The sequence below is a fragment of the Dicentrarchus labrax genome, unplaced genomic scaffold, assembly GCF_905237075.1.
Source record: "Dicentrarchus labrax unplaced genomic scaffold, dlabrax2021, whole genome shotgun sequence".
Taxonomy (NCBI): Eukaryota; Metazoa; Chordata; class Actinopteri; family Moronidae; genus Dicentrarchus; species Dicentrarchus labrax.
Window position 1 is genome coordinate 18,285,069 of NW_026136706.1, and position 27,409 is coordinate 18,312,477.

At 41.6% G+C, this 27,409-nt stretch overlaps 1 protein-coding gene across 4 annotated transcripts in view; it reads left to right on the forward strand.

The window, feature by feature from the left end:
- The window catches only part of myo16 (myosin XVI), a 100,046-nt gene that overhangs the window by 37,937 nt on the left and 34,700 nt on the right, over positions 1–27,409 (forward strand). For all 4 annotated transcript variants that reach the window (XR_007885207.1, XM_051403472.1, XM_051403473.1 and 1 more), the window contains exons 5-21: positions 4,650–4,758; positions 6,258–6,382; positions 6,546–6,671; positions 9,817–9,892; positions 12,267–12,417; positions 12,581–12,731; positions 13,375–13,485; positions 15,727–15,792; positions 17,452–17,579; positions 19,456–19,561; positions 20,849–20,966; positions 21,433–21,580; positions 22,447–22,564; positions 24,432–24,549; positions 25,214–25,285; positions 25,924–26,065; positions 26,691–26,763. Coding sequence is in view for 3 of the 4 variants with exons in the window: in XM_051403472.1 (XP_051259432.1) it covers positions 4,650–4,758; positions 6,258–6,382; positions 6,546–6,671; positions 9,817–9,892; positions 12,267–12,417; positions 12,581–12,731; positions 13,375–13,485; positions 15,727–15,792; positions 17,452–17,579; positions 19,456–19,561; positions 20,849–20,966; positions 21,433–21,580; positions 22,447–22,564; positions 24,432–24,549; positions 25,214–25,285; positions 25,924–26,065; positions 26,691–26,763 (1,938 nt within the window). In the remaining variant the exon portion in view is untranslated. The remainder of the gene's footprint in view (positions 1–4,649; positions 4,759–6,257; positions 6,383–6,545; positions 6,672–9,816; positions 9,893–12,266; positions 12,418–12,580; positions 12,732–13,374; positions 13,486–15,726; positions 15,793–17,451; positions 17,580–19,455; positions 19,562–20,848; positions 20,967–21,432; positions 21,581–22,446; positions 22,565–24,431; positions 24,550–25,213; positions 25,286–25,923; positions 26,066–26,690; positions 26,764–27,409) is intronic.

Here is a 27,409-nt window from a genome sequence, read left to right on the forward strand (position 1 = left end):
ATAAAAATAGCTTCAGTCAGCCATATTTCCGATAGAGATGCAATATCCCTCTTCTTCTATTCATTCGTTTTGACACCCATCTCCTCCACCACAGACCCTGCCAGTGCCCAGTCATTCTGCTCTGTTCCCAAACTACTGTCTTATCAGAGCTGTAAGTGGGAGATCTCCCCTTCAAATATAACGGATTTACATTTTAATGAGAAGTGGAACAGTGGTCTTGAAAGAAGAGCTTGACTGGCAGCTTTATCTTTGATTGGCACAGGAAGGAATAGTGCTGCTAATATGTACTAATCTATTGTGTCCTACTCTTCCACCTCCTTTCCCGTTTCTCCTCCCCTCATCCTCTGCTTCTCTGTCCTTGATTCCCTGTCTCTAGTCCCTCCACAGAAAAGTGGGGAGGTTTTTGCTGACAGAGATGTTACCAGGCTTGTCTTATGGGGAAAGTAGGGGGGGGTTGATGAGAAGTCTGGGTGCATTGTCGCTCTGTGTCCGGATTGGCAGCAATGTAAATTCTCTTATCTCTTGTCTCCAAACAGCAGGAGAGGGAGTAAGCTATTTCTGTATCTTCTCATTCTCAAGCCATTTCCAAAGTAATTCCTAAACCTATTCCTAGCTCCAGCTCTGGTTATTGTTAGTCATGAGAACCTGGTAGGATTAACTGGCAGTTTAGAGTCGCAGTGGATTGGCTCTAAGCAAATACAATATGACAAGGTGTGTACTTAATGTTACAAACCAGACCGATCTCATTTGATTTCAACACAGTCAAGTTCCTAAATGGATACATATCAGAATGCCTCAGCAAAGGTTCTTGCTCTCCGTGTGTTACATCCTCGCTGGTCTTCTATACAAACCCATAGCCCAGATGTTACTTATCAAATCTTACTTCTTTTAATGTCTCAATTATGTCTTTCTAATTTTATTTCTTATTAAACTCTGAACTGAAAAGTGACTCTGACGGAGGAGATGTGTTAAGTGATTAGAGTTAATTGCAGACTTGCCCTAATTATGCTTCATTGTCTGAAAGAAAGCTTCTACCTTTTGACACAGTGTTGAAAATACGGACTCATCAAGAGCATAAGGATGAGTATGGCTGTCTTAAGCTGTTAACCACCGATGCACTTCAGCCTATTTTTTGGGAAAAAGGTATTCTTTCCTTTTCTTCTCTGTCATATATCTTAGTTCTGTGAGATATTAGCTTTCAGTCTCTAGACGTATGCAGTGGAAGATGTAGAAATGCAATCATATGATCCATGACAGGTTCTGTTCCAAAATGTTATTTCTCATCTCATAGCTCAAAACCCAGCGGGGTTACAGTTGTAGGATTGACCCACTTTCTGTGCTTGTAAATGATGAACTTAAAACTTCTCAACTCTGAGCCTTTTGAAGTCAAACGATTAACAGCAAGCCCCTGGCTGCACTGAACTCCACTTCACACCAGCTGAATTTTTTTGGTGGTTTTCTGTTGAAGTAGCCCTGCCTCTTCTAAACATGATAGTGGTTCATCAAGCAATTGTGGTACATTCCTCTGGTCTGTGATCTGCTTTAATTGAAGTTCAAAACCTTCAAGTCTTTATTTTGTTTTTTTGTTTAAATATATGTATATATATCTTTCGTTTAGAAGGAAAGTTTATGAACTAACTCCTGGTTAGGTATAAGAAATGTGTTATGGTGACGTGTGGTCCATTTTAGGTTGTTTAACAGTACAGTATGTTGTCTTATCCTAGCATCAGTATCTGCGGGAAGGTCAATGTGCAACCATACAAATTAAAAAAAAAATTCTTCATGGTGATTTAGAAAAGGAGTCAGTTTTTTTCCCCAGCAGACTATGTTAGCAGATCACAGCTGAACAGATGTTGTGTGCAATCAGTTGAGAATAATAATAAGGTCATTGCTCGGTTGTAAAACATGCTGCCTCTGGTGCATTTCTTTGCCGCAACTGTTGATACTGATAATCATATTTCAGGGATCATTGACACTGGGTTAAATTTTTTAGGAAGAAACAAAAACGTATGGAAATCTAAATGGTACAGTATGAGTGAGATATGCTAGTATTTTTATTAGAGGGAGTGTTGGGATTATTTTTAACCATCATATACATGAGATGGGAGAGTTAAAGGACCAGTTTGTCAGATTTAGTGGCATCTTGCAGTTAACTTGGAGGTTAAAAAACTCAATACCACTCCCCTTCCAAGCAGTGCTGCATACAAAATTGTATGGGAAGTATTTGCTTTGTATGATTTCCACTGGGCCGTGACAGTGTCCAGCTCAGCAATGGACAGCTCTGAGCGCTCCACTAGCTGTTATTGATTCTGTGGCAGTCACTGCATGTAACAGCTTCCATCATGAACCGCAGGCAGCATAGACTTAACAGATTTCCTTCTCCGGGACGTCTGAGGCGGATTCATCATATTGTGGCGGGGAGTGTGTCGGAGGTCAGAAGTCAACTTGTTAACCCCTTGCAGCTTGTGTGGCTGCCAGCCTGCGCCAACTCGTTTATATCTGTCAGCCCTTATCACGTGAACTCAGACACATGATTAATGTCTCTCAATCAATGACCCACGCATCATGCTTCCTTCACCGTAATCTGTGTGCGGTGGTTCGTGTGCCATAACAGGAACTTCGGCTAAATTATTTCTGTAGTAACAGCTTTCTCTTGTCAACTTCTGTACAACTACTGTAGGCTCCGGAGGGCAAGTATAGCATTCTCACATTAATTTAGAATATATTTCACAGTACACATTGTTATGTTGACTGTCTTGTGATTGTTTTAAAGACACTCAAAGATAATAACATCTATCTCACAACACTTACAAGACTTATCATTTGCAGGATTACATCCTAGTGTAGCACCTCAATTCTCAAAGCACCACATACATTTCAAGGTTTTTCCTGCAGATTTTTTTTTGTACAGCTGTGAGTAAAGGTGATGAGAGTGACATCCTGACAGACAGAGCAAGATATATCTGTCTGTCAGCTGATAACTTCATCTAGCCAGACCCCTATTGACTTTTACTGGACCTTGAAGAGAATTGTCTGGGTTAGCACACCCCTTTAGTACCCACTATTCAGTACACACACTCACACACACGTTAGCAGAGGACCCCTGAGTTGAGCTGCCAGGTTTATGGCGAAGTTGATCACTGTTTGGGGGCGAAGCACAAAACAAAAAGAAATATAGATGGAGCAGTCCAAATTTGACATTAGAAGGTACTGTAGGGATGGTGGATGGAGTGTGTGTGTGTTTGTGTGTTTGGGGGGAGGGGTGGGTGTAGGGGGCATAATATTATGCTTTCTCTCTGTGACTCACTCATCATCTCATCTCATGCTCTTCAAGCTGTGCTTCACGTTGAGATAAGGTTTTCTCATGAATAGTCAGCAGCTGATAGTTGTTAATGTTAATTAATTCCCATTGTTAACCCCAACTAACCCTCATAAGTGGGCAAAAAACAGCTCCCAATTGACAACACAGATGGGTGCACAATGAAACCGCAAAGCTCACCAGAACAGATTCTCTGATAACTGGAATTGACAGCATTGTACTGCCTTTATTGCACTGTAATTGCTTGGCGTGTATTGGATAGAAAAATTTCCTTTTGAATATCTGCAAAACATTTGCCATAATTGAAAAAATTGTAGCCTGATTTATACAGTAAATCAACTAAGGATGACAAGGTTGCGTTCAAGGTTTTAAGCTCAGTCTCCTTGTGCTTTTGCAGTTTTCAGAGCACTAAGGTTAACAGCTCTTGTGTTGCTCTGTTAGCGGGCTCCCTACCTCCCTCAGCTCTCTTCCTTCCATCTTTTGCTTACCCCACCCCTTCCCTCTCTGCCTGCCTAGACTAGATCGTAAATCTCTTTGCCGCACTGCAAGCTGGTCGTTAGAATTCTATTAGCTGTAAATATTCAATAAGGATCCTCACTTAGAGTCCCCTGTCTGTGTTATCAGACGTGGTCCAGCTTCAATCGTTCCACCGGCTTGTCTTTTATGGTTTAGTCAAACAACAGGAAGCGATTTATGGTTGGATGCGGACAATTGCCACTTGAAAGGATGTATGTTACTTTTAGTGCCCAACCCCAAAGAGGAGATGATAAAAATGAAAAGGACAGATGTAAAAGTCCACATAAGTACATTTTACATAGCTTGTACACAGTTCTTCTCTGCTGGTAAAGCATTGCAATGTTTTTTTTCCAAATAATGAGTGCAGTAGAGTTCCTTTAGAGAGAAGCAATCAATCATAACCATTTTGTGACCAACGACTGTGCTGTTGTCAGAGTAACGTTCATTTAAGGAGCCCGAGGGAAGGTCTCCCATGTTATCTCGTGCTATGACAGACGACTACTCTGGCAGGGTACCTGTTTAGTAAACACACATTAATCTTGTCACACGCACAAACACGCTCACCCCGATGATCCCAGGTAACGGTAACCAACGCCCTCGCTCTTCACTGCCCCACCCCCAGGAAGCTATTTAATGAGTTCTTTAATTCACTGTATTGTCTGTTAATGTCTCCACGGTTCTGCTCAGGTATACGCCTCTGGGAAGCCAAGATAATGGAGGCCACTTTATCATCGATTCAAGTCTGATGAATGGCCCTCGCTAAAACTCAGTTTGTTTGTGCCTTCTCTGCTTTTTCCCGCTCTAAATCGGCTAGGCCGGGGTAAACGTTCTGCTGCAGGACGTCAACGGAAACATTCCTCTGGACTACGCCTCCGAGGGGACTGAGACCAGCTATATCCTCCGAAAACACCTGGAAGAAAATGGTAAAGCACCTCCTGGTTGTTCGGCATTTGTACAGTGAGAGAAAGACACAGGGGTAACTTTGACATTTCATGTTTAATTTATCATGAGCTCTATTAACAGTGGAAACAATAAAAAGCATAATGTTCCATTCCCTTCAGATACAAAGTATTAGGATCATGTGAATGGTTAATATGTCATACCCGCGGTTAAATGGGAGGTGTTCTGCGTGTGTGTGTAAAGGTGAAGTACAACCACAGGCCTGATGATGGGGGATTGTTATTGGGGCGCTTGTCTCCCACAGAGAGAAGAGAAGGTCAACACAGGAGCTGCGAATAACAGAGACAAAGGCACACTGAGACATAGAGTGACAGAAGGAGAAGCAGGGAAAAGTGCCAGGGAAATATAAAGAGACGCAGAGAATGGGGGACGGGAATTGTGCTGACAAAGCTAGACAGAAACAAATATCGACATTGATGGAGGGTCTTCCCTCATCCATTTTCACTGACCACAGGATCACATGACAAATGTAAGCTTCTGACTGCAGACAGCCAACTCATCAAAGCTCAGACCACCCTACACACACACACACACACACACACACACACACTCATACACACTTACTTCCCAGCCACGGACATTAGAGACTTTTCTCTGCCTCTGTTTGCCAGCCCCTGTGGGGATCTCTTCCCTCCTGCCCCCCTGTGGGGATCTCTTCCCTCCTGCCTACCTTCAGCTCCCCTGATACCCCCCTCATCATGCTGGGCTTTGCCACCATGAAAAACCCTCTTACTCACACAGGCTCAGTCTGCCTCTGTTGCTATAGCAACATGGCTGCATGCTCTCTATCCTCATCAAGTTTGTGTGGTTGTGGAAAAAAGACAGACTGTCCATGTGTCTCTACATCATGTAGAAATAGAAATTCAGTTTTTCTTCTCATTGTCCCAGCAGAGTCATGCAGTATTGGCACTGCAGAGAATAAGAATTCTCTTCTGTTACGGTAATGTTCCTATGAGCATGTCTCAAAAAGGTACACACCCTGTGGCTCTCATTTGTCTGCAAAGGCAAACTTATGGATTAACTAATCCAACCAGTCTATTTGGAAAAGTCCAATTAGTTAGTGCCCTAGAGCTTCTCTGAGTCACATATAGATTAATTGATAATCAATCCATACTATTACAGCAACCAATCAGGTCTACGATCTTCATAGTTTGAAACAGACGCCCTTGTAGACAAGCTACAGTGGCCTAAAATGACTGCCAGGTTTTGGTTTTAGCACAAGAGGGTTTCCTGTCAGATGGTGGGTGTTTTCACTGTCAGTGCTTTACAGATTTTTGAACAGATTAAGTTAATATAAGGTGTTAATTAGTGTGCTTTAGAGGTGTAGGCTGATTTTTTTTTCTTTAGAGCCAGGCTACCTGTTTCCAGTGTTTATGCTAAGCTAAGCTAAACAACTCCTGACTCCGGGTTGACAACCAAAGACTTAATGTAACGTATATCTCAATGTGTTTGTGTTTTTTAGGTGTGGATGTGCCATCCATGCACACCATGAAGACGCAGAGACCTAGCACGATGCTGTCTGATGTTAGACAGTTTGTAGCTACAGGGGGAAGCCTCAACCAGCCCAATGATGACGGGGTCACTCTGGTAAGTGAGGTCACATGTGTGTTAGTGTTTGTGAGTTGATGGATGGATTTCCCATGTCCATCCCTGATTTGTACTCTTTCTTCAGCTCAGCTGTTAAAATATACTATAGCTTCTTCTTTTTGCTATGATAACTTTATGTTTGGTTCTCTCTCCCTCTCTGAAGCTCCACATAGCATGTGCCAGTGGTTATAGAGAAGTGGTGTCTGTGTTGTTGGAGAGTGGGGCGGACCCTCATCCTGCTGACAACAACTTTTGGACCCCTCTCCACCTGGCTGCTAAATATGGACAGGTAACTCACAGCGTCTCAACAAAGTGTCAGAATGTTGTTGACCTTAATGAAAATCCCTTAATTTTAACACGTATAACTGCATTGATCCAGTGTGATTGCAGTCATTAATGAAATGAATGAAATAATTAGTTTTTTATTGATAGATGGATTGTTCCTCTGAGGAAGCTGCCTCCAGTTACCCTGCACACACTCTAAATAAACTGCTCTTTTTGGGCCTATTGATCAGAACCAGTCAAAGTGCTGGCACTGGGAAGCAGTGCATATTCATTTTTTACAGCATTTCAGTTTAGTTGTCTAATGGTCTCTCTTAGAGGAAAGGAGATTGATTTCCAGATGGGGCGGAGGTGCGCTGTTGGAGCGATGGGAACTGGTGGTTTGGAGGGGCTCCAACTATGAAGAAAGGGAAGTGATCACGTTCAGATCTTGCTGACCCAACTAGATATTTAATTACATTTCTGGGCTGTGTGCTTGGCTGCTGACAAAGAGGATTTATTCATGTGGTATTTAGAGTTTCTCTCTACTTCTTCAGTTCATCTTATCTTCCAGGCATGTTTTTTTTTTTTTGTCTGCACTAGTGTGTTTTAAAAATTCTTTCTTCCTCTTCCTCTGCGTTACATTGCAGCCTTTCTCTGTTTCATTCATAAAGATCTTTTCTTTCTCTCCTCTACATGGATTCTTTCATCCAGCTGTTCGTTTGAGAAGATCTAAAACAAATCTTCCAGACAGCAGTATACTAAATGGACCTTCTTGTGTCTCTTTGTTTTTCAAACTTTCCAAATACACAATTACTTTATGGGTGTGTGTATTTGTGTGTGTGTGTGTGTAACATCTACAGTAAGTGCATCTGACTTAAGAGTGGCAGTCTAGAGGATTGGAGAATCGATTAGGCTTCCCTTTCAGTGCTAAATCACCTCAGCCATCGGCTCTTTACTGGTGCCAGTGCTTTGCCTCCTGCATACCAACTACTTCCTGAGCATTCTTAACACTCACTTCCGGTCACCATTCCTCTATAGCTGGTCTGACAGTGACACATCAGTAATGCGGGGCATTATGGGTTCAAGATGTGCAAGAAAATTACTGGTCCCACTAATAAGAGGTTTTGCTGATATAAGACACAAGCAAACTGTTGCCTGGAAACACTTGCTGGCAACTGTAACACTAGCTGGTGTGTTAAACCCAAAGACCCCTTCAGCAGTGTGCCATACGTACCAGACTGACCCTTTAAGAAGATGTATGACCCTATTACTGCACCTAATTAAGCTTCCCCCTCTCTGTCTTGCGATAAGTTGTACTCTGGCTGTTGGCTGCCTTGGTTTGAGTCAAGGCTTTTTAAGTTGTGCTCTCTTGAGGGAAGAATTTTAAATAGTCTTGTGTTGGATTTTCAAACAGAGATGACAGAATGTTAAAATACTACCCTACTGGGATTGGATTAATTCATTCAGTTTCATAATGAAGGTACATGTGGAAGCTGTGGCAATATAGCAACTACCTGCTTTACATGAAAGTTTAATTTTCTTAAGTGCTTTAATGTTAATTTCAAGATTAATCCAGCCCTGACAGATATTATTAAAAGGACATTTGGGCTCTTTCCCTAAAAAAACTGTTCTGTCTGTATGAATCTACATCAGCTTGAAGGTCAGTTTTTTTCCATGCTGATCTCCCATGTACTGGTGACCTTTTCCTGGTCCTCCTGTAAACTTTGACTTGTTGAAGAGTTCAGATCCTGTGGTGCCACTGACGTGTTGTCAGTATTTATAGGGTGTGAGTGCAGCTGACAGAGTTTGTGGGCAGTAGAGATGCTGTACACTCATAGTCGAACAGCTGTTAACGTGGGTCAGAGCCAGTCTGCTGAATGTGCTGAGTCATTCTCTTCTGTACTGCGGAAGAACTCTTATTACTCCGCAATAGTACAAAGAAGTTCCTAGCTACTTATATCAGTAGATGACTTCCATAAATTTGGGCTCCTAACAGGATTCATATAAAGAAGAATGGTCAGAATCGTTGCAGCAGAGGCTGAGATATAATGACTATTATGCACCTAGTATGGGTGACGATCCAAGCACTAGCCTACAATTGCCATAATGTTGTTTGTTTAACCAGCCCTGCCTGGTAAATTACTAAGTCTTTCATACTCACCATATGATGAATAAAATAATCTTGATGTGTGAAATTGGTGGAGTTTCTGGGAAGCCTTTGTTGATTCAGTAAAGTATTGAGAATCTGTAATACATAGGCTTATTTTAGTTTGTGTTTAGTTTTACCAGCTATTATGATATAGTTACTTGCTCTTTAATATACTTTATGCCTCAGTTAATGGCAAAGAAAGTGTAAATATGTTGGTGTGAGGTGTCCTGATACAATGCCAGAAAATCAGAAGTAAATATTTTTTCCTTGGTAGTGACAGTATGAACCTTAGTGTTTAAACAGTGCATGTTGCATTGCACCTATATGTAGTAGTCTGAAAACTGAACAGTATGCAGGCATCTATTGAGATTATTTTCCCTAAAATGTTTTCCTAGAATTTGCTCTGGTTGAGAAGGCGGTTGTATTTAATTATCAGCCATGCTTTTATATTTATTTAGCTGCTGAGACGGTTTCTGGGTCATACCGTTGAATTATGAAGATATTTTATCAATAAATGCAGTCACACTGCAGACACTTCATCCCTGTGTGAGCTTAGACTAAAAGAAAAACCCAGACAGAATAGAGGACGTTGGCGACAGCCATCACATGTCACTGTGTGTAGAAATGAGGGTAGACAACGACTATAGGGGTTGTTCCACTGTGACATGTGATGGAAGATACGCTCATTATTAAAGGATCTCCTCGGTCAGGGGCAACATTTGTTTAAACCTGTCATGAGTGACATACACTGAATGTGTCATCTGCTCAGTGTTTATATTCTAGGTTTCAGAGTATATCCTACATTTACATATCTACATCTGTACTGTTGCAATAAATCGGGGGATAACCACCATCTCTCTTATGACCTTTAACAGTCTCCCCTCAGACCCTCAGAGAACATTAGAAATGTGCTATGAAATGTTTTTGTTGTTGTTGTGCTAATGGTTTGAAAGAAGATGCCGTATGAATCTTTTTAGAATCTAATGAAAATGGATCTGGGTGTTTCTTCCATCTTTAACAGACAAGCATCGTTAGCCAGCTCCTGAGGCACGGTGCAAACCCGACTCTGTTGAACTGCAACCAAGACAAACCCTCAGGTAACACATTTAGACATTCACGCAAATATACACATGTTCACGCACACACACATACAAATATTGCTGCTAGAATGGGTGAACATGTTTTAGCAAGCAAGAGGTAATGAAGCAAAGTAGAGGAATGGATTTTGATTTATTCAGCTGAGACTGTTCAAATGCATTAATAATCACTGTGATCATATGAAATACAGACTTACATACACTCCTAGTGTACACAGGGAGTGAGTCTCTGTCATAATCTGTGCACACCTGACTGTATCTGCAAGAGAGAGCCCATTTATTAATGAAGGAAAACCTGACTCATGCTGATTAAATTTGGGTGTTAGCAGTAATCAGAAGGGGCTTGTGTGATTAATTTGCTAATGGGCAGAAAGGTGTCATATCATTATCTAGGGACATGTATTGTTTTTTTCTAAATCATGAAAGCATACAAGATCACCCAGAAGAGGTCTAAATTAAGACAATTTGCACCAATCCATTGTGGGGGTAGTGGTGTGTATGTGGCTTTCTGACAGTTCAGGGAGGAATTCAAATAATGAGTTACAAATAGCAGATTCATCATCCGCTATATGAAAAATGATGCCAATTCTGACAGTGATATTGTGATTATAGATAAAATCCCTCCCTCCTAAACTGAATTTGCATCTAAGTTACACTAATATGTTTGATGCCGTGAAGCAATGTTTTGCTCTCACTCCAAAACTTACTCTAATGGATATAGAGAAGGATGATGGAAATGGAGGGTGGGGTGATGCAGACTCGTTTATGTTTGCTGCTCCAGTGCTCTCAGCTTTGGAGCAACAACTCAAACAGAAAGGCAGATAACTGGAAACATCTCATCAGTTGCTAGACAGGCATGTATGTCAAATACTGCAATGTGATCCAGGAAACATGGCAGAGTGCCAACAAAAGGCAGGGAAGGAGAAGACTAGCAGTCGATGTAAACAAATGTCAACATCGCAGGTTTCAAAATCTTTTAAAAATAAACTCTGCAAATGTTTTATGACGCATATTGAATATATACATGTATTACTAAATGTTTATATATTTTATCTGAAACTTGTAATATATAGTTTTTATTATTGAGTTTTTTGTTTAATACATTATCAATAGCAGGCATTCAGTGAAATCCATGTTGCAAATATCTACTTCTCTGATAATAAAAGGTATGAATGGCTTTGATTCTTAAACAAATAATACAGATACAGTAGATATTTTGTCCATTAAAAGAATCCTAAAAAGGTTTTTGAATCTGTGTAGAACACATGTAATTAGTATAGATTTCTATCTGCAAATTCAAAATGTCACTTTAACACAAAAATATGGGAAAATAAGGTCCAGGTTGAAAAATACCAAAGTTACCATTTAAGTCTTTGATATCTATCTATAATTTAAAAAAAGAAGTAATCAATTCTTCTCTATGAAAGGCTACATCTCTCTGTAGTTTGTAATAGTGTTAATTTCTATATTTACATCTGTACTATTGCAATAAATGTGGAAATGTCTCCTATGACCTTTAACAAGAGGACCCCCCCCCCACACACACACACTCACACTCACACTCACACACACACACACACACAGAGCATCTCAAACCTGAACGGAACTATTATAAAACCGCCCATTTCACCAGGCTGCTGATGAATGTGGTTGTGACTGTCATTGTTAATGTAAGCGCTGTCTCTGGTGTGATAATGATGAAATGTGTCATTTAGAGGGGCTTTGGGCTCTAACCTCTCTATTGTGGGATAGAATATCATAGCTGCCTCTAACCATTTACTCCCAAGGCTTCATTGCACCTCTGACTGCCTCACTCTGGCCGTAATCAATAGCCCTTTCTAGCATGTAGGCTTAGAAAAGATGTGAGGCAAGCCCTTAGAGACTGAGACAATCCCCCTCTTTTTCACTTGGAGCCCCACACCCCTCCCTCAGCAGCCACATGACGAAAGAATGCCAAAGCAAGAGATGGGAGTCTAGGGGGTTGTCAGTCACACAGAAATAAAAAGACAGGATGAAGCCATCCCCTTCCCTTGTGCCCTGTTAGACCTCATTACAGACAGGGGGATCTTAACTCCCCCTTCCTCTTAAGCACAGTTTCATTGATTCACAGTGGGGTTCACATTCTGCACCAGTGCAGGCTCATCCATGTGGATTGTGAAAGAGTGTTGGCATGGGAAAAGACAAGAGAACAGAAAGGTGTACCTAGTTGTTTTAGCTAGTAGAGTATTATGGTCTTTAGTTAACAATATTAACACACTTTCATTGTCTTTTCACCAATGGCACAGAATGGTGAGAAAATCAATTTTGGATTTTGCAGGTTTTGTCTATATTACAATAAACTTCAAATTGCCTGTTTCATGTCTCATGTCACCAGACATTGCTGCGTCAGAGCCTATAGTTGATATGCTGCTGAATGCAGAGGAGAGCTGGCTGCAGAGACTGGCGGACCCCTCCGCTCCTCTACCCTCCACTGACCAACGCTACGATGGCGGTTCACACGACCTCAACACTCCTGTCAAGAACCTGTGGGTTAACTGTTTCATAAACACAATTGCTTTCTTGTGGTTACTCCACAAGTTGAAAATCATGCTTTTTTTAAAAATATGTTTCTCTCATTCACTGAGCCCTTTCCTGACCCCCCATCTACTGTTTCTTTTCCTACTCCTTGGCTATCCACCTTTCCCTCAGGAACCCCCTGGGTCTCCCAATCTCCAAGCGGGACAGTCTGCTGGAGAAGTGTGCCATGTTCAGAGAGGCAGGTGGAGCACTGAGCCGACAGCCATCCCAGGACAATGGCCTAGATGGACCCTTTAGCTCTGGAGCCAGCAAACTGGAGCAGGTAAGTTCTTACATCTGCCACGTTACAAAACACACAGTTAGACAATGAGAGCATAGATAATCCCAAATCCATTTCTTGTTTTGTCTTGTTTTTTAAAAGAAATGAAGAAGGGGTTTACCACACACCAAATCTGAGATTTTGAAGTTTTTGTCTATTTCAGATTAGTATACTATAATGATCAGTCCAACCTGTGTGTCATTTCATCAGATAGCAGTAGGCTCACTTGTTCTTGTTTTTATCTTGAATCTCACACACTGCGTAATTACTTTGGAAAGGGTTCCATTAGCCCAAAGTGATTCCTAGAGGTTTTTGCACCTGGCAGAGAGGCATGGAATGTGACAAAATAAATTAAAATATAAAAACTGTTCAAATTGGAGTCTGGAAGTTTTGATTCAGCAGTGATGATTGAGAAGTAATTAAGTATGTACTTTTTAAGCAAGATATGCTGTAGATTTATTCCCTAAAGTGCATTTGAGACCCAAGAGCATTGCAGATCCTCCAATTAGTTTCCATATCTGATTAGAATAAAATCCTGCAATATCTAAATAACCGCCCCAGACTTTAAACTTATCATGTTCTGCCCCAAGCTACAGATTTTAGTGCCAGCATGTTAATTTTAACTCTCACCTCACATTTTTCTCAGGTCAAGTTGATGCCTCCAGCTCCCAATGATGACCTGGCATCCCTCAGTGAGCTGACCGACAGCAGCCTGCTCTACGAGATGCAAAAGCGCTTTGGCAACGACCAAATCTACGTAAGACAGTTCTTGTGACACTCAACATTAAACATGCATTAGACCCTCAAAGCACACAACACAGAGAAATACAAACACGCATTCCCTCTCGGGCATAACTGGGCCACTATCATTGTTTATTTGTAGCGGAGTGTTGTGTTGTTTACGGTCTGGGAATTTCACAGTGTGATGTTTGGATCACATCACACGCTCCCTATACCAGTGAGCCCTGCCGTTGGTTTCCCTCCAGCATATGTACATGTAGTGTTCTTTGTCGCTCAAGTATAAACATTACACACAGTGCATCATGTATTCTGTACCACCTCTCCTGAAGACTGTTCAGATAATATATATATCTGTGACCTCTGACATCTGGCTACTCTTACAGCATATAACTGGGGGTGAATAGTTATTTTTCTGGTCGTAGTTAAGTATTTATTAATCTCAGTAGTCTGGCTTGTGTAAGACTGGTACCTAATTCTAATAAACACATGCCCCCACACACACACACACACACACACACACACACACACATACGCACGCACGCATACTTACATTGGTGGCAATTGCAAAATCAATACCATTTGGAACCGATTGGAAAGATAAATCCATAACTATATTGAAGAGTAAAATGCCTTCATCTCCAACAATCGGTCCATTTTATATTCTTTTCATTTCCTCCATTCCTTCAAAACTGTAGTCTAGCCCATACTTCTCCGTGGGGACTGAGCTCTATAAAGACTGGAACCAGATCAATGTGGCACTATCCGGTGCACCCTCTTCTCTGTGAAGAAGCAGTAATAGTCTGTTATTAACCCAGATGGGCGACAGACAGTAGGGTTAGCCACAGCAGGGGACACAGATAAGGGGATGACAATAAAAGGCAGTAGATTGGTGGATGAAGAAGAGAGAAATGATTAGAATTTATAATAATGAGGGCTCGAGTCCATTTGGAAGAAGGAGTGGTGAAAAGAAAGGATTGTTAGTGGACAAAGATCAGCCATCATGGGGACATCACAGCACGTCTGATGTGATTGTGTATAACTCTTCTGCCATGAAGGTGCGCATGGTACAGTCACACATTATGCTCCATTCTGTTTGTAGCAAAGATATTCCTAAACACAGCCAGTTAGCCTAACAAAAGCTGAAAAAATGTAATGATAAAGATTTAAACATAGTATCCATCTTTTCTTATAGACCAAAAATAGCTTAAACCCTTAATGTTACCAAATAAATTAATTTCTTTGCATTTCTGTTCTCAACCTTCTTGTTTCTATACATAAGGTCTCCTGACCTTATGTACATAATAGAGGGCATTTCACGAATGAGGTGAACAGAGCAGTGATATGGCAAAGGACAGAAATAGGGGGAGGACAAAAGACAAAAGGCAGTGAATGCTCCATATGTTCCCAGCAGGGTGGTCAGGGGCTTTGATGAGGGGTCTACTGGCTTCTGCCAGGATCGAAGGACCAGTGCACTGCTACACCCCTGAGGAGAGCGGCAAGGAACTGGGGACAGATATGACAGAAGAAACTGATGAAAGCTGGATTACTGACAAGCATGTCACAAGATTAAACAACAGTTAGTTGGGAAGTGGCGCACAGTTCTCAGACAAGTCTTACTCAGTTATAAACACCAAACTTGTAGTGTGAATTTCGCTCTGTGCCTGCAAGCAGTGGGAATATGTTCAAGTCATTAACCTTGAGCCAGGGCCTAAGGACAGAGCAGAATGTTACAGAATGTTACCAATGTCAGTGCCCTCCCAGGGGACAGAGCATTGGTTTTCAAACAGCCTCCAGGACTCTTTGTGAGAAACGGCGGGTTAGCAGTTTAACGGAAAGGGTCAGATATTGGAAGTTGGTTATTTGTATCTAAATGGCCTCAGGGTTTGTGTGTGCACTGTGTGGGAAGGCAGATTTGTTGTTTTTACTCGAGAAAGGTCATTACTGAGGTTATCATAGGAGGTCCCTTCCTAACCTTTCTCTGCCATGAGATTACCATATTCTTTTGGGAACAGAGATTGTCACCACCATGAATACTAATGTTAAGGAAAGAGTGGGACAGCACTCAGGTCAGTGTTAGCTCGAGGCAGTCTGTAAGTAATTATAACCCAGCTTCAGCCTGTCTGTGTGTCAATCAAAGCAGAGCCATGTAACCTTACACCCACAAGATAAACGTTTCACATTATTGGTTTTACTTCTTTTCCCCAACCGAGTTACAGAGTGAAAGATAATTCATGGAGTTTTTTCATCTCTTTTGTAGACTTACATTGGACACATCCTTCTGCTGGTCAATCCAAACAAAGAGCTGCCCATCTACTCCACTTTGGTAAGCATGCATTTAAAATAGCCCTATCTTACACAGGCTTACAATACATGCTGTGCTTTGCTCTCTTAATGTTGAATTTGCAGGTCTGTGTGCTATGAGCCACGCTAAAAATACATGGTTTTACATTTGATAGGCTATGCATTTTACATGCAAAGTCAGACTATAAAGGAGACATGTTTGCTGTATAATAAGCAGGACACTAACAGATGAAATGGACCTTGTGGCTGATAAATAATGCAGTCTTCCTGTCAGTGATACACAGTATAAGGCTGACTATGCATCAGCTCGGGAAGAGAGGGATTCCATTCAGCCAGCACACACACACACACACACACACACACACACACACACACACACCTACACACCTACACACACACACACTGACAGTCCACTACTTCTCCACTAAGAATTAATTTTATTGGTTAAAAGCAGCACATTTAACATATGTAACAGCAAGAGGATAATGACTCAGTGAATGACTAACAGATGTGTGTGTCACCTTATTTTAAATAGTGAATAACTCATTTTGAAATAGCTGAATTAATGCCAGCGTAGTGCTCACCCATGTGGACCCAGGAGGGGTTGGATGGAGGAGGAGACATCTTCTCCTGCCATGACAGAATGAAGCCAAGCCCCCTCTGGCTGTCCCATTCCTGGCTGTGTCTGGATTCACTCCATGCATCCATACCCAACTGAGAGTGTGTAAGGAGGAGCAGGGAGGAGCCGGTGTGTGAAGGACATATGTCACAACATGTGTGATCTGCTGGCCGTCTGTCACCCCCTCTGGTCTGGTGGTCTACATGCCATCCTCCTTTCTTTTTCCACAGCCACAAATACAGCACTGTCACACATCTGCTGGACTGGTTACAGATAGAGGTGTTGCAGTACATCCATCTATAAGTCTGATACACTTACTATGTTTTTTTACAAAGTTGGATCTATGATTGTTCTAAATCCCTTATTTATTCCTCCTTATGCATAAATTGTGCAACAACTGTGTTTTCAAAAAAATGTCATTCAAGTTTCATTGTTCCTACTTTGATAAAACAGTTTGGGTTATAGGGTTTAGTGCTAAACGTTCCTTTTTACAAGCAGATCTATCTATGTAAAACTAAACTGAGAAAGAGAAATGTCTAGATGAGAAGCTCTTTATTAAGAACATCTGAACCTGTCTAGATGAGAAGCTCTTTATTAAGAACATCTGAACCTTGTCAGAGTAACGCTCTCCAAACACTTCTGTTGGTCAGAAGCCACAAAGAAAACATCTTTGCACAAACTGGTCTGGACTAAAAGCTTATCAACATTTTCTATTACAGTGACATGGCCAGGAAGAGCATTTTGCTGGCTAATAGGTTGTTATTTTAAAGTAAACTAGCTATAATGAGGATCCGGTTCAGCTTAAGCATGTGCGTTTAAATTGACTGTTTTCAGTTAATTGAACACCTAATTGATATTTTAGTCACTTTGGGTTGAATTACATGGTTAGTCTGAGTGGTAAACCACACCTTCTTAGTGAGGTTGACACTAACTTATACCCAGTATGGTTTCACTGTTTTGCTGAAACTTTATCTTCCGTGTTGCTCAGCCCATGTGTGTGTCCTTGTTATGTAATGTAATTCAATGTCTTGACTTGACTCCATCTATCTCTCTCCCCATCAGGTGAGTCAGCTGTACCTGAGCTCCACAGGTCGTCTGTGCTCCTCTCTGCCACCACACATCTTCTCCTCAGCAGAAAGAGCTTACCACATGATGCTGCAGGAGAGACGCCCGCAGTGTTTCATCTTAAGGTACATCTTCCTCCCTTAACACACAAACATAAACTCTCACAAACACTGGACACTGTGTCTTGCGATTATGAGACCAAAATGTCAACAGAGCAAAATAATAATTCAGCTGGCCACCTGGTTTTGTCCACACCCCTCTGCCTCACACCTGTTAAACATGCCCTGAGAGATTAATAGCTTTTTGCGTGAGTTGAGCTGTAGACCTGTTTGGTGTTCACGCAGAGAGGGAAGTTTGCTGCTCTTTGTCCTCGGCTGGACGGCGGCAGCTCCCTGATTGCAATTAAATCCCGTTCCAGCTCTCCAGTGACATTCCCGCTGAGTTGTAACCAATCTGGCAGAGAGTTAATGCACCCCGGCCACAGGCTATCCATCTCACTCATACACGCAAACAAACACACACACACACACACACACACACGCACACACGCACGCACACATGCAAGGACATTGTACTGTGCATTCTCACAGACACACACTCTCTCTGTTTCCTTAATGCTTCCTGTTTCACTCTGTTTCCTCACACATGCACAAAAGCACACACACGCTCACACACTCCAACACGTTTACAAGCAATCAGCGTCCATGATCCCTCGAGGCCTGTACTCTAACAAAATGCCCTTGAAATCTAATAAAAACTGCTAAATGAAAAGACAGTGGAAAGGGCTTTGGACTTCACACTCAGCAGGGCTGTTAGTAGGAAATATAGCAGCACACATAAACACAGACAAACAGTGCACCACAGCACACTGCGGTCATTAGTAAGGGCTTCTGACCTTCTGAAGCCATCTGCTTGGTGTTACTACGCAGGTCTCAACTCTCTGCATGTCAGTGAGTGTCAGAGCATGTACTGTAGAGGAACCTTATGTCAGATTTAATATCCACTCAACAGCAAATTAAAAACAGGCCTTCAGTGTCGGATAAGTTGTGACAGTAACAGCGTGTGGAAAGTGGTGGTCAATGTAGGAACATTAGTTGTGTTAGAAAGAAGGAATAGATTGTTAATTTAATGGGAGGGGGGTCCCTGAAGGGGTGATGTCAGGTAGGTGGAGAAATGTAACTGAAATGACAGATGTGGGCAACACCCTGATAAGTAATGCATTACAAACATTCTTCTGAGACACATCCAGAGACGTGTAACACACACAGATGCTTGATTTTTACACTGTTGTTTGTAAGTTTGGCTTTTACACTTGATGTCTATCCTCCTAAGCTTTTAATTTTATTATTTTTGCATGCCCACTTTTGACTCTGACTTTGACTTAATATCTTATCATGTATAATAACACAGAAACTCCCTTTACAATACAATACAATACAGCACGTTTGTTGTTAGTGGAAAATGTGTGACTACATCTCACCCGTATGAAACACTGCAACATTAAAGGATTCAGAATGGTTGAAGTCTGTCTGAACATAATAGTCAGATGTCCATATGATCAGTGAAACAGGTTTTGCTTGGGTTAGTCAGTATTATGCTGAAGAGACTGTAACTTTGGAAGATACTCACTTGATTTGTCTGAGAATACTGAAGCCTCATATTAGCTTCGGATAAACTTTTGAAAAAGGTTTTACACTGAATGAGGACTGTGGATTTTGTCCCCAATCACTTACGTTATAATTAGGAAGGGATCACTTCTTTTTTCTTTTACCTTAACCAGATAAGTCAGTTGAAAACCAAAGTACCTTAAAGTCCAGCATGAATAGGATAAATGATCACAGCAAGCCAAACCTGTTCCAGTGTTCATCGCTTAAAAGCAGACTTGAAAAATTGTGAACGTATCCTTTAAAACAAGGGACATTAGAGAGAATGACAATATGTAAAACAATATTGACATCACCTAAAGCATGAATTACATCAAATCTGCATTTTTCTGTCTAGTGGTGAAAGTGGTTCTGGGAAAACGGAGGCCTGTAAGCACATAGTGAGACACCTAACAGCCCGCTCCAGCCCCAAAGGCTTTGCGCTGGAGCCCAGGATGAAACACGTAAGTCTGGGCAGTCATCGGATGGGGGTATCCTAGAGGGTTTTGTTGCTAGGGAACATGTGATGTCCTGGGCTTCATTCTTGAATGCTTTGTTGCTGTCATGCTCTTATTTCTTTGAGCATGCAAAATGCTAGAAAAATAATCATATAGTAGAGATCTGTGCTGTTTTTCATTCCAATTTCTGTCCTCATTGAGAAACTCAAGAATATTTGTGTGTTCTTCAAAGCGAGGCACTGACTGAATTTTACATAATTTCTCTCTGTGCTTATGTCTTACCGTGTTTATTGTTCCTTCCCCAATGCCATCTCTGTGATCAAAAATCAGATAGCACACAGTGTAGAGAGGCAATTTTCATAGCTGTGTTAATGTATCCTACGGTTCCTCTGTCGCTGTGGTGCTGGGAAAATAGATGTATGGATTAGTAGACCAGAGTATGGGGGGCCTTTACCGGTTCTCGATTCTTCTCCACTTGGTAGCTGCTCATTTATCAAAGACATCATTTCAGCATTCAGACCCTGTGTTTGATTGCATCATCAGAATTTCCACTAATGTGTCTCTTTTGATACTGTTCTTTAGGACACAACCATTTGCAGCAGAGAAAACAGTTTGGGGTGTTATTCTTAGGCGCAGTCCATTTTCCTTATACTATTCAGCCAAATGAAGGGGGTATTAATAGTACAGTACAATAGAACAGCAAATACCCATATCCCCTCCATGGCACATTTTACAGTAAATCAGGACAGGCTACAATCATAGAATGGATAGTCACCACTAATTTTGCTCGGAAATATATACTTACAATTGTTTATTTTAATTTTATGTGTTTCAGAATTTTGTATATGAAATCTGACATTCAGGTCAGCACGTGATGGCTGCTTGTTGTATTCCCAGATGTGTAGTTGTGGTTGTTTGTGGTGCTTAACACATGATTCACATGGTCTGCACTCGGTCTATCAGTTGGGTAACAAAGCAGTGTGTAGCCTGGGAGTGTGTTCTGATGAAGTCATTGTTATGTAGTCGATAAGTGGGTCAGCTTGCTCCCTGATCATCCTGGGATACAAAAAATACTGAGCACCCACATAATGGTTGCATACTGACGCCTAGTGGTAGAAAGTGAAATGGGTCCAGAGCTCCCTTTCTCTGGTCTAGAAATCTGTGTACTGTAGAAAAGATGCTAAGTGTGAATTGAGACCATTATTTTGGAGAAAAGTATAAATACACTGTGGTGAAGTATATTCTCCAAATCACTGGTAACAAACATTTGCTTTGGTTTGATTAAATATGCAGGTCAACTGTATTCTGCAGGCCTTTGGTCATGCAAAGACTCTGAGGAACAAGAACTCCAGCCGCTTTATCAAGCTGTTGACCATTCAGTACTGTGACAAGAGGAAGACACTGCTCAGAGGTAACCCACATAACTCTCAATTTAGCACTTGATGTCGATTGTTAGTTAGTAGGCTTTACTTTCACTTTCATAAAGTATTGTCTTTATTCCCAGAGTCTACATACAATTTCTATATTCCTGTTTAGTTTTGCTATACCTAAAATTAAACATTTAATTTTTTATTTCTTTTTTATTCTTAATAACTTAATTTAATAAAACATTATTTGCCAAGACAGTGTGCAAATATGAATTATAGGCACATTGCTACTATATAAGATCAGGTGCACAGTAGTGAAGCACCAGCAGGGGGCAGTAAAAGCCCATAACTCTATTTTTTTACGGCCCTGCTCACCTTATCTTACCCCAGTTAATTCGATCAGTGAGCAGTGGTCACAGATTGAATTTTCTGTTTTTTACTACCATCAGCATTGTTGAAATGTAATTTACACTCCTGTTATTGAAGTATAAAACACATCTGATGTTTAAGCCCGTGTGTACACCCACATGCTGGAGAAGTCTCGTCTGGTCCACCTGCGTCCTCACCAGCACAGCTTCAACATCTTCTATTTGATGGCTGAAGGCTTGTCGCCGGAGGAGAAGAGTGCACTTTACCTCAACAATGTCGTGGCTCATAGGTACGTGGCTGTCACCTGCCGTATGCATATTGATAGTTCCTAAAATCACCGGTGAAATTAGACTGTTGGTTCTGTTTAGTGATCTTGCTTACAAGACCTGGAAAGTTGAATGATGCTTTATGTGTTTGGATCCTTAGAGAAAATACATTTTACAGACCATAACCTGCTCATATGAAGCACATGCTGCTAAAAAGCTGCGGAGGTCACAATAACAATCCAACAACCATAATATCATACATTCATATTGGATATCCCCAGAGCATACAAGAGTGTTTGTATCAACTTTCAACATCTGTGTGTGTGTCTGCGTGCATATTTATTTGAACATGCATTTCTTACATTGATCTGATGTGATTTTTATATGTGTTTGTGTTGCACATCTCAACTCCGCTCATGCATTTTCTTCCTTGTAAAGTGACAGTGTGATTGTGAGTTACTTAATCCTTATTCCTTACTCTGGTGTTATCCACTCTACGCCACCAGTTTGATAACCACTGACCTGAATCGGTCTGTTTCGGAGCTTGAGAAGCACGCTAGCCCTTCTGGCATCACACCAACCCATTGTGTCTCCCTGTGTCTTTGCGGGGAGTTCTGTAGATTTTAAACCCTTTATGCCCATTCTTCTTGCTCCCAAACACAGCTCTCTATACAGTTTGTAAATCAACACAAAACTACCTCATTACTCTTTTGGTTCTAGGCCTCTTTCATCCAAAGATATGCACAAAATTGTTGCTGAGCACTTGGGTACATGTTTGGAAACGATGCACCTGTCATACGCTAGCCATGTGATTCACCTTGTCCTCTGTATTTTGTTTTTGTGGTTGTCTGAAATATTGGTCCACATTACCTTTTTGTCCTTGCTACAGGTATCTTGGTGGAGGACTTCCAGGGGAGAACCCTCCAGTAGCTACAGCCTCTACCCAGAGCAGAGAACGCCTTGCAGCAGTCAAACAGGCCCTGCGAGCCCTGGGCTTCAACAAGCAGGTATTGACTGGCACTCTATTCAAAGGCTATTGACAGCAGGGATCATTTAAAGTGTTGATGTCACAGACCCTGAAATAGGAGGTCACTGATGAGATTTACCACAGATCTTTTGCTTGCTAGAGTCTGTAATGCTGCATTTACATGGATTAACACAGATGGACAGCACCTTCTGGATGGCTTGGTAATAACAAACAAACCATAATTTACAAAGACTACCGACGCTGGAATCCATGTGAATGCAGCATAAGTGTGTTTTAGGGGCTCGACCCTCTTAAGCATGTCAAAAGGATAGGTTCTTCAGTGGTCCTAACGGCTAGAGGCTGAACCTTCCTCTTGTCCACACTAGCAACACTAATGGTTCATTTTATGAGCTTTTGGTCAGTTTGTAAAGTCAGATATTTCAAAATGTATTACTTGAATGTTTTCCCAGTCATACCTGGTAAATAATGACATGGTCACAAGAAACTTCCCAACTTCACAAATTGACGAGTTGACGCCCATTGCATAATGGATTGTGGGATACTGTGGGGGCACCATTGTCCTGTTATGACATATTCAGCATACATGTGTGAATTCAGGAACCTGAATTAGGACTCATCATGTGTTAATTATCTATCTAAAGACCATATGAAATGTGTGACCAAACGCAGAAGACAGGACTTTGATTTATGCATACTGGGTGCATGTAGTGTGCTTCGGTGTGTGGTACAGTCCGTTCTGTGCACTACCCGCTGTGTTCCCGGACCATAATCAGGTTCTATTCTTAGATTCCCAGTCAGCATCTGTCAGCAGTGAGTGACCACCATCTCACCTTTTAATCCAGCAGCAGCCAGTACACGCAGGCAAGGCCTAAGGGACAGAGGAATAGAGCGATAGATAGTGGTATTATCAGAGGGGACTAGTGTCCTCTGCATAAGAGAGAGTCCAAGGGACCGAAGGAGGAGTGGGGGGAGTAGGAGTGGAAGTGATAGACCACCCATTGGTCTCTGTCTCAGTCTAATCAGGGGATGACTCCCAGTCCGGACCCAAAGGTCAATCGTCATTAACGCTCCCTATCGCTCCTTTTCTCTCCCTTGCTCCCTTTCTTCTCCTTCCTAAGTGTGTGTGGGGGGGGGGGGAGCTAGAGTGTCAGACAGAGACTAATGCTTGTGTTTATCTCCCAGATATCGGCTCCAATATCCTGCTTTGAGAGAGTGCACACGCAGACATATTCCCACACAAGCACACACCCCTAATCTCAAACATCCCCCTCTCACAGATTCAGAGCAGTGGCTACGGGGGTATTCCATTAAGTGTCCTCTACTCAAGGGCAGAAAGGAAGGGAGGGTAGGATGGGAGGAAGAGAAGTGTGTGAATGAAGGGAGGAAGGTGGATGTTTCATAAAAAAGCGTTGGATTTTTTAAATGTTTTGGTTTTTTTACATTTTGCAACAAATGGAAGATAAAAACGGGTTATTATATATTTCTCTTATTTGTCAGGAAATGCCATGAAAGCTAAAAACCAACCATGCAAGTGGGTTTCTCAGTGTGTCAGCGCCAAGCCCATTTGTTCCCACTGAAGATGTAAAGCTTTAAAAGTGGGTCATAGACATATTATTATTATATTAAGACTTTACTTTTGTAGTTTTTAGCAAATGTAGTTTCTTATTTTGAAGGGGAGTGTGGAGCACGCCTAGGTGTCACTAAATCCTACAGACTGGACCTTTTTGAAAGATTTTGCAAGTTCTCAAGTTGGTACAGTATTATGAGGTGAAAAAAATAGAAATCCATGTTTTGATTTTGCCAAGATTTTAATATTTTTTGTCTCCCCACCCTTTCTCTTTCTCTCTCTCTCTCTCTGTCTCTCTGTCTCTCTGTCTCTCTGCTAGGAGGTCGACTCAGTGTTCACACTGCTATCTGCTGTGCTCCATATTGGGGACCTACGTTTTACTGCATTGACCGATGCCGATACGGCCTTCCCTTCTGACCTGCTGCTGCTGGAGAGAGGTCAGTGCAGTGGGGCGGTGGGGCAGGGAGAGGAGGGATGCATCACAACCTCTCATCTTGTTTACCTCATTGTCATCGCTCCTTCCTTTCTCTCTGCCTTGGAGTTCTGCTTGGCAGCTTGCCAGCACTAGCTAAAGGCCAGACAGTCACCTTTTTGGTAAGATGCATTTTCTGCCAAAAACGTAACCATGGTGAGGAGGTATCGCTCTTATACACGCACTTTCCCACTATTGGGGTCGTGTTTTCTCTTTCTCGCTCCCTCATTATGCAACCGCTCCATGTGCTTCTGTGACCCCTGACCTTAGCGAGATGGAAAACAAATGACATCAGTGCCTGAACGGGAAACAGCCAGTCGATGTCAGGGAGACGTGATGTCATGACTAGTGATGTCAGCAAAGGGATTCTGTGTTGCTGTCACCTGTTTCTGCTGCTTTTTTATGGGTTCTGCTCAGAAATCCACTGATGACTAATTGCTGCCAGGTCAATGAAGTGGGAATGAGCTGTAGCTTGTTGTGCTGGCAGCATGATATCATCGTCAGAGCAGGGAAGAGCAGGTTCACATCATGATAGTTAATGTTTAACGCTGTTATTTTTGTTTTTCGTCCTGTCATCGTGTCACCGTCATTTATTATGCCTTCTTCTTTCTCTGTCTTCCTCCACACAGTTGCTGGACTGTTGCAGGTGTGCTCCAATGACTTAAGCACTGCCCTTACCTCTGACGTTCAGTACTTCAAAGGTATCCACTCATGAACCTCCACCATCACTTGGCCCTCCCCGTTCTACACACATAAGCAGATTCAATCACACAAGTCACAAAGCTTATCAACTGATTAAACTTTACTGCAAAGGCATGTTATAAATACAGCTTTTAATAAGATGCAGCAACTTACTTGTCAACAAAGCAACATTAGAGTAAGATGAGCCTAATGTGTCGTGGAACTACAGTCGGGTGACTATTGACCACAGTGTTCAGGGAATTAGGCATTCCATACTGGTGAAAAAAAGAGGGGGGGAAATCACAATGGAAAAAAAAAGGTTCAGTGAATAAAAGTTTAACACAACATTAACATGTGTTTAAAGGATCCTTTATTGTGACAAAATATGTACAGACCAGAGACATTTTATAGTTTACAAAATAAACTCAGTCAGTGCTCTCTGATGGACAATATTTATTTTATAATTATATTTTTAGATATGATCAGTTCTACAAATTCAAATAACATATATGGAGATACCGAGATATTTGTAATATCAGCAATAATATTGGCCATGCAGATGTATCGATCTTAGTCTTCAGTAAGTAAAAAATTAACCTTACTAGTATTGTACTATCACAGTGCTAGAAATTGTATTGTCATGTCCCTTTTGTGTCAGGTGACGTGATCACTCGGCGCCACACAGTGGAGATGTCAGAGCAGTACAGAGACCAACTAGCAAAGGCAATCTACGGACGCCTCTTCAGCTATCTGGTCAACAGTAGCAACGACTACCTACACGGACCGGACGACAGCATTGGGTAAAGCAGCGTGTGTGTTTATATGTGCCTTGGGTTTATTCAGTGTAAACCACCAGACAAATTTGAAAGCACAGGCCGTTGATAACCGTTATCACAAACACCACCAATGTAGTGTATCTGTCATCGCACAAGAGCAGTCAGTCATTCAAGGCCTCTGGAGTGACAACACTGATATTGTAACATAACGGGTAGAGCAAAGGTTCGTAATAGTTTACTTTGCCTGACAGGCAAGAAAAGGCATGATACTTAACAAACAACAGAGTGGAGATGGAGGGCAAGCCCAAGGTTTATGTGGAGGTCTCACAATACACACACACGCTCTTCTAGGTGGAGGCCACTGGATCCTTGGTGTTGTTGATGTTGTGAAGCCTTATCACACTGAAAAGATAAACCCAGTTCCATCTTCTGGAATGTGTTTGTGCTCTGCCTTGTTTATACACCAACCACAGACTGTAATAAATTTGTCAACCACAGTACTCATGGCACACCCCCTTCAGATGCACACACACACACACACACACACACACACACACACACACACAAAACATGATAAGTCCTGTCAGAGTGACACAATCCTGATCCTGAAATACAATAAATATGCTCTCTACTTGTTTATTTCTTTCAGCGATCCTTCCTTGGAAATTGGGATTTTGGACATCTTTGGGTTTGAAGAATTTCAAAGGAATGGCTTTGAGCAGGTGGGACGATGCTTACTTTTATTAGATTTCAGTCAAACCCAACCCCCACCACACACACACACACACACACACACACACACCCAAAAACAGAGCATCAACATTCCCTTCCAATCTTCCCTTCAAGATGACAGAATATTTCTTCTAATCAAACCAAATCCATTTATGATGTTCCCTGATTAATGTCATTGGGTTAGAAGGACATCCTGAGCTTTAGAAATCTCTCTGAATAGTATGTGGCATTGTAGTTTCAAACAGATCTTAATCAAATTGTTAAAATATTTGGGGCTGTTATCTATTTTAGCCCGGACATTTTAGTCTGTAATTGTAATGAACGAGGTGAGGTCTGTGGCTGACTGTGGCATGATTTTCAGCTGTCCTCGAATGAACTGGCCACTGACACAATGACTGTCTGTGTGTGAGATGTCAGAATGATAGGCAGCTTTAAACCAGTGTGTGTGTGTGTGTGTGTGTGTCTTGTGTTTGTGTGTATATCCTATTTTTACAATACGATTCAGTTTAGATCTTTGGGGTCACAGTGCAAATCATTATTGATACCTTATTCAAAATCCATTCTTGGATCCAAGATCCAAGGTTAGTTTTTTGTGTAAGGTTTTTGTATAAAGACTGCATTGTTCACATTATTTAA